Source organism: Gymnoscopelus braueri (genome assembly GCF_963280865.1).
Source record: "Gymnoscopelus braueri genome assembly, chromosome: 4".
In the NCBI taxonomy this organism is placed as follows: Eukaryota; Metazoa; Chordata; class Actinopteri; order Myctophiformes; family Myctophidae; genus Gymnoscopelus; species Gymnoscopelus braueri.
This window is the reverse complement of record NC_137605.1, coordinates 42,928,111-42,940,899: the sequence shown is the minus strand read 5'-3', so window position 1 is coordinate 42,940,899 and position 12,789 is coordinate 42,928,111. Positions and strand designations below refer to the sequence as shown.

Below are 12,789 nucleotides of genomic sequence, written 5' to 3'. Positions count from 1 at the left end.
TTGATCGTGCTGCACGATCATGCGTGTACATGAACATACGTGTTCAAAAGATGCCGTTGTGTGTGTGCTGATGCGCGTACATTATGCGTGCACGATTCATGCACGCACGTAACGTACACGCACGACCACACACACATGTACGCGCACCAACGGCATCTTTTTAACATGCTTTGACAAAATATACAGAAGAAACTAACGTTACTTTTATCCAAGTCATGATCACAACACATAAACATCATATCAGCTGGATGTAAATAGAAGATAAAACCTATAGCGAGATTAACCACATTAACTGTCCTGTCCCTTTAGGGCAAAACATTTAAAATATATATTTATTTATTTTCAAAAATAGAGAAATTACCAGATCTTTAAGCCCACATCTTGTAGATCTGCTATTTTCGCTAGCAGGACGCATAGGCGCTAAAGTGGTAACAAATAACCAGTGGTGGAAAGTAACTAAGTACATTTACAACTAAGTACATTTACTCAAGTACTGTGCTTAAGTACAATTTTGGGGTACTTTTACTTAACTGGAGTATTTCCAATTTTCAGTACTTTTACTTACTGCACTACATCTCAGAGACAAATATTGGACTTTTTACTCCACTACAATTATTTGACAACTTTAGTTACTACTTTGAAGATTTTGATTATTAATACAAAATATAATTAACCACTTCAGCTCTGTATACATTTCGGTCTTTTGAAAATAGCTGATACAAGCTCAATGTGGCATTTGAAAACTTGCGAAATGGGACATTGCGCAGAATGAGTATTTTCTACTTTTGGTAATAAGTACATTTTGATACCAATACTTTTGTGCTTTTACTGAAGTAAATTTTGAATTCTGGACTTTTACTTGTAAGAGAGTATGCCGAGTGCGGCATTGATACTTTTACTTAAGTAAAAACATTTTGTACTTTTTCCACCACTGTAACAAACACAGTTACTTGCATGTAACTTACAGAAGCTAACGTTAGCTAGCTAAGATAATGTTAGCTAGCTAAGCTAACGGCGTTCACCTGCATTTAGTTGTTTTAATACTTAATATATCTGGAGAGAACATGTTAAATAAATGTCCATCATAATAATGATACAGTAACGGCATCATTTAAACTGTACCTGATATAAAACGCTGACGTCACAAGTGTTGATGTTTGAAAGTTAAAGACCAGCTGGTTGGGCGGATGCGCGGTGGGCGTGGTCACTACGCACGCTGAAGACATGAACCTGACCTGTGACCTATATCACAGGCCAGTTACCCTGGTTATTTTGTTGATGAACGCTCGCGCCGCAGTCAACACTCTACTAGGCTATAAAAGGCCGCTCGCAGCCACAGGTTGTCAGTTGATGATAATAGTGATGATGGAAGACACACAGTTTCAGATGATGCTCGCTGGAGACGTTGAGGAGTTCTTCAACCAGGAGACTTTCTTCAAGTTAGACCTGGAGGAGTTACACTTCTTAACGGTCGGCGGAGACGGAGATGATAATGTCTTCAAATTGAACACTAAGAGCTTCCAGGAGCCAGAAGAGGACGCCGTTGCTGTGGACAAATACACTGAAGAGCTCAGACATGCCCTTCACAAACACCAGGGACTGTTGCTGGAAAAACGACCGTCAAAACAGCAACTCAAACAACTTCATCTCGGCCACCAGCCTCTGACAGACGACCAGAAGTCTGTCCGGAAGATGCGGTTCATCATGGATGAACTGTTGAAGACAGAGCGAGCCTACACCAAGGATCTGCGTGAATGCCTGGAGATCTACCTGTGGGAGATGACCAGTGGAGTGGGGGAGAAACCTGCCAGCATCCTCAATAAGGAAGCCATCATCTTTGGTAACATGCAGGACATCTATGACTTCCATAGAAATGTTTTCCTAAAGCAGTTGGTCGAGTGTGAGCTTCCAGCGGATGTGGGACGTTGCTTTGTGACATGGGCTGAGAAGTTTGACATGTATGTGAACTACTGCATGAACATGGCTGCTTCCAGTGAACTTGTAGTGGAGGAACACGCTGGATCCTACTTTCACCACATCCAGCTGAAATATGGTCTGGATGTGGCCAGTTCTCTCAGCTCCTTCCTCCTCACGCCGGTACAGAGAATTACAAAGTACCAACTCCTGCTTAAGGATTTATTGTCTTGCTGCGAGGAGGGAGGAGGAGAGATTAAGGACGCTTTGGAGGCGATACTAAGGGTTTTAAAGAAAGCTAATGGCAGCACAGGCGAGACGACAGCCAACCGACGACAGCCTCGGACCTCTTTCAGCTTGCTGCGGTACTCTCCAGGTCTGAAACGTTCTGGAAGCATGCTGTGGACATGGCTGACGAAGCGCATCATGCGAAGACCCAGCCGGAGATGTGGATGAGGCTTGGGACAAGTCCTGAGTGGTCTCCGTCAAGGGCTTTGTGGCCTTTAATGACTGCTGTACAGAACAGACTCTGCAACAGGTCCATACACCTTTGCACTTACTGGCATGTCTCATCATGGAACAGGTTGGTGGACGGTGGACCACAGTAGAGACATGCAGAATTGGCAATGGCTGAATTGACAATGACACTGAATTAATGATTATTACTGTATATATTATATTTCATTGTATCATATATTGTTGATATTACCTGTGCTTATTAATAGTTTTATTGTATGTTGTATTATATATTATTATTATTGTTGTTGTATTATATGTATTTTTATTACCTGTGGTTACTATAGTGAATAAACTGAATACATGGTAAAAACCTGAATGTTCATTTAACTCAACCCGGAAGGGTACATTTGCACACACGTAGTATGATGTATAGTATCCAGTGGGTCCTGTTACATTTAGCTAAACCAACCAAATGGGTTTTGATCAGTTCTGTAGTGTTATTAGTGTTACCAAAATACACTGCCACAGTTTGTCTGCTTTGTCCTCAGAGGATTCCAGCTACTGTAAAAAGGTTATTGTAAGTGTAAGTGACATTTGGATGAACTTATTCTCCACATGTATTCCCAGTCTAAAAACAGTTGTCCAGCAGCAGTTTATGGAAAGACTCTCATAAGGAGAGCTCACAACTCCACTCACCATATAAGAACCCGCTGGCCACAAAATGAACACTTTTATACATGGTAGCACATTACCTCAATGACCAGTTTCCAGGGTATAATATCTGCCAATTAGGCTGAGGACATGGTGATGGCAAAGCAAGAGTTAAAAACAATCAAGAACATTTTCTTCTTTAGTGGGTTATTGATGATTGTTTACTGTATGATAAACATATCGATGATTAATATCCATTGGCCCAAAGTTGATCCACCACTTTGAAAACACTTCTTTTTGATGCTGTGAGCTATAAAAAGGTCATTGAATGAACCAACTGAATGAGTCTACAGTAGGCAGAAGAGACTTGTACTGAACAGTACATTGTGTAGTTGTGAAATAAAACACAACTGCACAAGTGTATATAAGTATGCAAGTGCAAAACAACATTCTGATGATATAAATCCAAAGTGTTTCTGCAAAGATTCTCCAACGTATTAGCTTATTTCTTACTTGCAGAGTGTGGGCTTATTTCCAACAACATAGTGTAGTACTGTATGGCCTATTTCTGACATCACGTGGTGTATTGGCATGACACTGAATAGAATGGTGCATCTTTATTATATGTTATGTCTTATTGGTGATATAGTGTGATGATTTTTACAATATAGTACAACATGTCACAATTTTGACAACATAATTTTATAAAACTCATTTAATAAACATCAAAATATCAATCAGCATCAATCAATCAATGAACAGCACAAGTACAACAGTAAAGGCAGGGAGATAATCCAGTTCCTATCCATGTCAACTCAGAGGAGAATGAACAGCTGAGCTTCATTCACTGACTTAGGGTTAGGTTTACCCCTCAGCTAAGGTGTTAACTTTTATACATACCAATCAAAAACATATTGCAGACAATAAAATGTATGTATGTATTTTACTGACATTCCATAGTATTTTAATATGCTCGCCAAAAATACAAGAGAGCAATCCTGTCTACGATTAGTCTTTTGACATTACCTCCATGCCAAAGAAGTTTCACAGGTTAGAAGTGGTCACAAAAACCCCTTGTTACAATACGGTACACTCATTGGAAGGCAGAAAATCTGTGTTTGACAAGTACAAGTTAAAAGGACATTTGTAAAGACATGAGGTCCACCCCACTGAAACAGCCTTTCGATATTACATATCACCACAACTACTTATTCATAATATATGGCCACTGTTATGACCATGTCATAAATGTGATCATACCTACAGGGTAACTATCTTAAATCAAAATGACAGTAAGGCATTCAGCTGGACTTTTACCACTTTCTTCAGACTTGTAGATTGGCTATTTTTGAAACATTTTGAATAAGGCTTAAGCGGTTAACTTATTTAACCAAGGCATCTTCCCTTATGATATCATGTCAAAACTAACTTAGAGAAGACAGGAGCATACAATACAAAATATAGTAAGTCATAATTAGAAACAGCAGCACTGGCTTTTCAGTGGATGGGCATAGCATGAATGCTGTTGTCAAACGCTACATTTTCATGTTTTATTTGGTCTGTTGTCAGTCTACTGTGAGGCTTGGTTCTGAATCTGTACAGACCAACAGGGAGATTACTTACAAGTAAGTGTTCATGTCCATCTGGGTCTCTCAAGGAGCATTTCTCAGTACACCAGGTACTTAAATTCAGAGTAGATGAGGGGAAACATGACTGTGCAAGCACGGTACAGGATGGCTCCGCTCTTGAATATGGCTCGGGGTTTGGTGCTCCAGGACTCTGACTTGAAGTTGAAGTAAATAGCATACATGGCCACAGCGAAGAAATGTCCGATAAGAGTCATCGGTTTGGGCGTCAGCCTGGCGAAGGTAAAGGAAAAATAATTCGAAAAAATTTTGATGCAAACTAACTGCTGATGAAACTCAAACTTTCAGTCAGATCATTATGCCATGGCAGTGGGAGAACCGAAGCAGGTGGTTTATCTGTATATATTTATCACAGTAATATATATTTCTTACATCATAATTAATGAGGACATAATTTTATGATGCTTACACTGACAGAAGCCCAATAGGCCCAGCAAGGCACTCTCCACCAAGCTTGAAGTACTGGAAGCAGGCTTTTCTGAGCTCCTGAAGTGAATCTGGAGAAAACAAAAAACAACCACATGGATGTTACAAAATAATAATAACGAATAACGTTATGCTGCAATTTACTTTTCAAATATCTGGTTGTCAGTAATTCATTGTACACAACAGAGTTCAATTCCCCAGCCAGGTCATACCAAAGACTATAAAAATGGGACCCAATGCCTCCCTGCCTGGCACTCAGCATCAAGTAAGTCCCTGTGAAATACTAGCGTCATGTCCAGGGGATTTACTTGTACATGATGGCTGGGGGATGTACTTGTACATGATGGCTGGGGGATGTACTTGTACATGATGGCTGGGGGATGTAATTGTACATGATGGCTGGGGGATGTACTTGTACATCAAGCCACGGTAGCCACCTCCCGCTATAGAAGCAGGAGATAGGCTCCTGCCCACTATGGGTCATATAAGCCAACTTATATTACTGCTGCTGAAAAAAATACACATTCACTTTTACTATCCATTAATTAACAACAAGAATAGTTAATTTATCTTTACAATAAAAGCAAAAACCTGTGATAATCATGTTTAATGTAAAAAAAAAATCCCATGTCAGAATATTCCATGTGTATATCACTGCAGAGGAGACTCACTGTCAGTGGCTGCAAACAGCTCATACAGAGCTTGGGCCAACACATTCACCACAAAGGAATGTGATGACTTGCGTTCCCAGTGGAATTTTTTCTTTGCCTATTGAGGAAAAAAGAAAAATGCTCAGTGTAATTTCACACATTCTTAGAACACGCAGGATAACATGCAAATGTTAGGCAGAATGGTCCCAAATATTTTTTTAACAAATCGAAGCCTGAGTACATTCACCCTAAAGTCAACAGTCAGAACCTACCTACTATACTGTAGTATCACGGGCCTGTGTGGACCCAAGTACATACAAATGTATAAAGATTACTATTGCTGCTAAAGTTTTTACTTGTATTAAAGTAACAGTGGCTCAGGAGGTAGAGCTTGGGAAACGGAAGGTTACCGGTTCGATCCCTGGGTCTCCCTGTGTTAGTGTCAAAGTGTCTTTGAGCAAGACCATGAACCCCGAACTGCTCTCAATGAGCAAGTAGGTGTCTTGCATGGTGTGTGAATGGGTGAATGCAATGGACATTGTAAAGCACTTTGGATAAAGGCGCAATATTATTTACCATTTATTACACCTTGTTTTATTATATCTGATTTCGTTTTTATATACATCACAGTCTGCAAAGCATGTCACACCAACATTTCACTGCACATAGTTAGATAGACTCTTGTTTCTTGTTTAGAAACTACCAGGTGGGCATGCATTCAAGGGCCAAAACCGCTCTGACTGAAACATGCAGTCAAATCAGCTGTGCGTCATTAAATTTAGCTAAAGCAGTGAACTACAGTGTGTGATCACGTGACCTCAAGCACAAGTCCATGTCAAACTAGAAAGATGCGTTCCAGATATGCTGTAAAGACTGCTGCTTTCTGTCCCCTGATTGCGCAGCAATTTTTTAAAGATATAAGCCCCAGCAACTCCAGCTCTGACATACAACACTTAACATCTCTTGTAGTCTTTTATAACTGCTACAACAATTACCCAGTCTACTCTAAACTCATTCGGACTCTGTGAATACCTGCAGCATGACACTATCGTCGTAGAGCTCTGGAATGTTCTTCAGCAGGCTCCTCCAAATGCGCACGTCATTGAGGGCCACACTCATGCCTCCTCCTGTCAGCGGGTGCCTCATGTTGTAGGCGTCTCCCAGGAGAAGGACACCTGGAAATGGCAGGTTGCTGTTTTAAGCCTGGTGTATACTTTGTCGTATGATTGTGTCGCTGGCAAAAATAGCAGCTCTACAAGCTTACAATGTACGTCATGTCAAAAGACGTAGTATAATTTAAGCAATACGCTCATAGTCATCAGTAGTTACTTTCTCATCACTTTGTGCAGCACAGTTCGGGTTTGAACTTGTTAAAATATTTGTAAAGAAGAATTATAATCTTTTTGTCCATTTATAAAACCAAATACTGCTTTATTACCGATTAAGTAAATGTCATCTCTGCTCACCAGAGTGTGCTGACTACTGTAACAGTACACCCACAAAAAGCTGTTTTCAGTGCTTTCAAATATTTCAAACATCAATTTAAATGTGTACAGTATCTTACAGAATATGACACAGACTAGATAACATTAGACTGGATCTATACACTTCATTCTTTACAATCTCTATAATATTAAAGTTCAATGATCCAGTGATAATGCAAAAAATGTTTTGTGCGTGCATACATATCTATAGACAATATATCTCAAAATGACATTCAGTAGTAGTATAGTAATGTTCTGCTACCTGGCTTGTTGACCGGCGAGGGTGGGAGGAAGCTAGCAGGCATAGACCTGAGACGATCATTTTGTAGTGCCACCATGAAAGGTTCTTTTATGTGTTCTGTTGGTAAAGGTAAATATATAGAGAGAGAAAGACAGAGCGAGAAGCCACAGACAGGTTAACCATTCAGCTATTCAACAGGGGATAAACATGTTTCAGAGCATGCAGAGCACATTGGCTTCTTTGATTTGGAAGTATGAATTCATTGACGCATTAAGATGACTGACTGACATTTCCACAGTCCCTCTATTAAGGTTACAGGAGCACAGCGCTTTGATGTTGCGGCTGAGATATTTAAGATGAATTGGATGATGAACTATGAACACCAAAGCGAGTATACACAAAAGCATAGCAGCAAAATTATTTTTTTATATCCCCCGTTTCTCTACTGTTGTGTCATCTAATAGCTGAGCTATGAAAAAACGGATTTTAACCCTGAATGACATCCTGGTGCAACAATCACACAGTAAAATTTGCGTTAAATGAACACTGCAGATTTTAGTTAGATTTTAGAACACAGACACACACAACACAGACACCAGACAGGCACAGATGGAATAAAAACATGTGGGTTTGAACCTGACTCATGACCTGTGCTGAATGTCATCGCCTCTTTGACTTTTCTACACAGCAAAATCCTCAGTGGTAATACACTATGTGGTATTGTTATTACAATACCCGCACGCACAATATACGTGCAGATATTGGGGAACAAATTTACTGCATTACTATTTCAGAACATGCGCACGGAGGGCTCACGCTATCTGCTTGGTGTAGCTTGTACAATTGACATGAATTGTACATAGTACGCATGCAGTAAATTCCACGCATTGAAGCGTCAGGTGTATCCCCAGCATTAGGGTTAGTATTGCAATAGTTTAGGGTTAGTTAGCATTCACATGGATTTCCATGAATAGCAGAACGTTTTATCTCTTTTACCTGGCAGCTGAGGGTACACCTTCTCAGCCATGTATTCAGTGAGGTTTCGTGGCATCTCCCCCCTGATGTCCACTAAAACTCTGGTGTCAGAGGAAGATATTTGGTAGATAAGAACAGGGCTGGGGTTGGCCAGAACCAATTCAGCATGGTGGGCTTTGAACTGGGGAGCATCCTGGGGGCGAGATAATAGAAGATGTGGTGTGTATGTCTCTAGAATTGTATTTACAGTGTATATAAAGGCGATGTTCATCAACAAATTACAATACTTTGAGCAAAACACAGCTATACCTTCATGAGGCATCCAACAAAGTGAGAAGATGTGTGAGCCTTTCCAGACACAAGGCTCTTTCTGAATTTGGAGAAACAGCCATCAGCCACCACAGTGAGCGCAGCATGGATTTTCTAAGGACAGAAGACAAGAAGACAAGACAAGGTCAAGAACATATGTCAATCAACTACATTCTGTGTTTACTTCTTGCCTAGAGAGGTCCATCGTGAGTTACTACTGCAATATAAGATACCACAAGGGATCTTCCTGGTAGGGGAGACACTTTGATCACTAAGGACGTTCACCCAGAGCGAGGCATAGCCATTCAGGCCACCAGGCCATGCTGACCACTGCGAATCCCTCAAATAGAGGGATGTCGACTACATAGTGTCTGGTAGTGGGGGATCGCGTTCGCGCTCTCCCCATTTGTTTGGGCGGCCATAACTGAATGGGTAAAGGCGTCTGGGAGTCAGAAGGTCCCTGGTTCGTTCGAATTGAAAAATAACTACCCAAGTGGCACTCCTTAAATAAATCATGCAATACGTATAGGCTCAGATGCTAAATCTTTTACTCTGGCTAACGCGTTTCGGCCTCAGCCTTCCTCAGAGCAGATAAAAAATGTGAATTGGGGGTATACGCCCCTCTTTTTGTATGTTCACATAATCATCCCAACCTGTGTTGGGATGACATTAACAACATTTTCAACAACATATGGTCAGAATAATGTAGAACAGATATTTTAGGAGTGCCTGTGTTTCCACTTGGGTGGTTATTTATTTTTCAAGTGATGAGATAGTTATATGTCATGCTGCAAGTTTCCCCCACTCACTTTGATGTCTCCAGTTTCCTTATCCTTGTACTGGACTCCAGTCACACAACCATCCTCCTCCTCCAAGCTGGCCACGGTGCCTTCTACTATTGTGACACTAGGGGGGAGTAAAGCGCTAGTCAGGAATATTCCCCCTTAACATTGAAGGTTTCCAAAGGGTAACAGATAACAAATGTCTAATTGAAATATATGACCATTATCCACAGTGATTTCAGTCCACGAACCAACTTTCCACCCAACATGGGGTGAAAATATTTACCAGTAGCACCAAAGTTGGTGAAGGAAGCAAGATGTCTCATGTAATTGGCATTGCGCTTACTTTGGTTCTGCTAGAGCAGCCCTCCTCAGTCCCATGATAAAGCGTCCATGATGGAAGGCCCGTCCACACTGGATTTGTTTGTCTTCCTGAGGGTAGGGAATCTCCACCTCTGTGCTACTCTCCATGTCGTGGATCACATAGCCGTTCACTGTGTGGGCATCCAGGCCCTCCACTGCACCTGAAGGAAACACCAGCATCACAATGTTCATTCAGAAAACATTGAAGTTGAATCATAAATTATAGAAAATACTAATTATAGAAAATGTGCAAAGATTACTGAGGGCATTTAACATTCACATTCATATTTTAGATTTTACAATATTGAAATATGGCATTGTGACAAGAAAATGTATCTCTGTATTTAGGTTTTGATTAAAGGTTTATGTTGTAGATAAGCAAAGCAAAGAAAGCTAATCTCACAAAAAAATGAATTTTGGAAAACAGTTTTCCTAATGGAGCCTGGGGAACTTTTATCAGCACAGGGCAAATGAAACCCAATCTAAAAGAATATGGACACCATTAGTCCCTGACTTTTTGGCAACAGCAGATTTTCCGCCGATGTGAAAACGAGTCTAATCAATATTGAACAGACATTTCACGTGACTAGTGTTATATAAGCAGGAGTGTCACATAACTAACCTTCCAGCCCCAGTGCTTTGAGGGCTAGATATCCTCCTGGCTGCAGTAGCTCCCCTACTATCCTGTCAGGCTCTCTCATGTCTCTTTCCACCACCGTCACCCTCCTGCCGTCCCGGGCCAGCACAGCGGCCATAGCCGACCCCAGGACCCCAGCCCCAATTATCAGCACATCAGGCTCAGGGTCAACAGAGGTGGCATCTTCCTGGTTTGTCTCTGTGGCTGAGGAGTCTTGTACATTAGCCCTCTTTCTCCTGCCTCGGCTCTGGAGAGAGGAAATGGGTGAAGAAATAAAGAGATGGAGAAAAGGTTATTATTAAATAGCTGTCACCACAACATTGGGATCCCCCTGTACTTGTCAAAATACTTCCAAAATGTTAATGAAGTCCATGATCATAACACCAGAGGCAGCTCCACAAATCATGTTCAATCCAGATTTGGCTCAACTAAGGGAATGAACTCGTTCTCATGCTATTCATCAAAAATGTGGAATGCCCTACCAAAAGGAGTAAAGGGGTGTAAAACCCTACTCACTTTCAAAACTGCCCTAAAGATACACCTTCAGGAGGCTGCAATTCTAAAATGGCCCCTGTCCAAGTCCTAACCTACCCCAAGTCCTAACCTACCCCCCTACCCGCCCCTTTCTCTTTCTTCTCTTGTACATTTTTTCCCACTCTTCATACCAGTAACCTGTAAACTGATTGTATGACATTCTGTATAGTAGTGTGTATATCTGTCTGTCTCTTATATGTCATCATGATTTGTGTGCATGGGGATCTCATCTTAAACAAGCTCAGTGCTTAATGAGTCTTCCAGTTTAGTAGACCTTGTATTGTGAATTTGTACTTCCATGTACTGTTATTCTCATGTCTTACTAAATAAAGTACATCAATCAATCAATCAATGTCATAGACCAGATTGAGTCTCTGACTGGAGTGCATTAATAATAATACTAATATCTCAAATGTATATACCGCTTTTCTAAGTACGCAAAGACACTTAACATGGGGGGCATGAGAAAACAACAAAGAAAAACAACTTAAATGGGGGGGGGGACCACTAAGAAAAGGCTAATTATAGGACTAAGGAATAAAATCCTTAGTATTATACAGTAGAATGGTACATACATGTTTTTTTTTGTTTTTTTGTTACTTCCATCAATGATTGTTGGTTTTGATTAGTTAACAAAGGATATTTTTCAATTCAAAATAAATCTATTCAATATAAAAAGTCTATTACCTGTGTGATCTCTATGGCAACTATGGTTAGGCATTATAATAAAACATCTTACCTTTATAGCAACACTCTCAGCACTGTTGCGGCTCTCAGTTGAAGTCTGTGGAATAACCTTATTGATAATAGGTAAGGATGATAGAAGCTCCAGTGGTAAATTGAGCACCTGTGATATTTTGAGCCCATGAAAATAGCTGATATATGATAGCAGCAAGCCAACGGTAAGAAATACTGCTGCAGCCATTACAATCTCTTGGGGAGCAAAAGTGAAGACACTGTCGGATTTTTTGTAAAGGTATGTGAAACTCGCTATTCCCAGGAAAGCCCACATCTTGATTTTTCTTTTAAATACCGGTGAGCAAAAACTGGGGTAAAATAAATACAAATATATGTATCTCTACAACATAAAATTCTCACAAAAAAAAGAATCCAGATTCGTGAAAAGGCAGATAATTAAAATCCCATTGTTTTTTTCCTCCAGATGCTGCCGACAAGAACAAAACAAATCAGATGACCAACCAAAAACAAGATGTTTTAGCTTTTGTTTTGTCTTCTTAATCAGACCTGGTGAGACCAGACCGACGGTTCAAGGGATGCTGAATATATTATGCTAATGAGAAACACGGGCAACTTCGGGTTGGGTGCTTTCACATGATCCCTCCTCTCCTGCACACAGACCGTCCAATCAGGAGCGACATGTCGGTGAGCAGAGCTCACGCTGCACGCCCATTGGACGCCTCCACCGGCACCGGGCCAACCCCCAGCCGCTGATTGGACGGCTGGGCTGGCATACAGCTAGTATGATGTGATGTCACCAGTGGAAAACCATCCGTCTGTCTCGTCCTTATAACATATACTGGTCTCGTCCCAGAGCCACCGAGGTAGTCGAGACTCAGACTAGTGGTGGAAAAGTAAATAAGTACATTTACTCAAGTACTGTACTTCAGCACAATTTTGGAGTACTTTTACTTACTTAAGTATGTCCATTTTTTCAGTGGTGGAAAAAGTACTCATATGTTTTACTTAAGTATATATCA

The 12,789-nt window shown here is 40.7% G+C and overlaps 1 protein-coding gene across 2 annotated transcripts; it reads right to left on the bottom strand.

Moving 5' to 3' along the window:
- Nucleotides 1-3,730: 3,730 nt before the first annotated feature.
- sqlea (squalene epoxidase a) lies at nucleotides 3,731-12,337 on the bottom strand. 2 transcript variants are annotated; one of them, XM_080426028.1, is made up of 11 exons: nucleotides 11,811-12,337; nucleotides 10,523-10,784; nucleotides 9,884-10,061; nucleotides 9,565-9,661; nucleotides 8,756-8,869; nucleotides 8,468-8,639; nucleotides 7,493-7,588; nucleotides 6,779-6,921; nucleotides 5,768-5,864; nucleotides 5,080-5,167; nucleotides 3,731-4,807 (listed from the first exon to the last, which is right to left on the bottom strand). In XM_080426028.1, exons 1-11 carry the CDS (start codon nucleotides 12,081-12,083, stop codon nucleotides 4,522-4,524), a joined length of 1,806 nt encoding a protein of 601 aa, XP_080282154.1. In that variant the 5' UTR covers nucleotides 12,084-12,337; the 3' UTR covers nucleotides 3,731-4,521. The 2 variants fall into 2 exon arrangements, with proteins under 2 accessions (XP_080282154.1, XP_080282155.1); XM_080426029.1 differs by having other exon boundaries at nucleotides 4,556-4,883.
- Nucleotides 12,338-12,789: the final 452 nt, after the last annotated feature.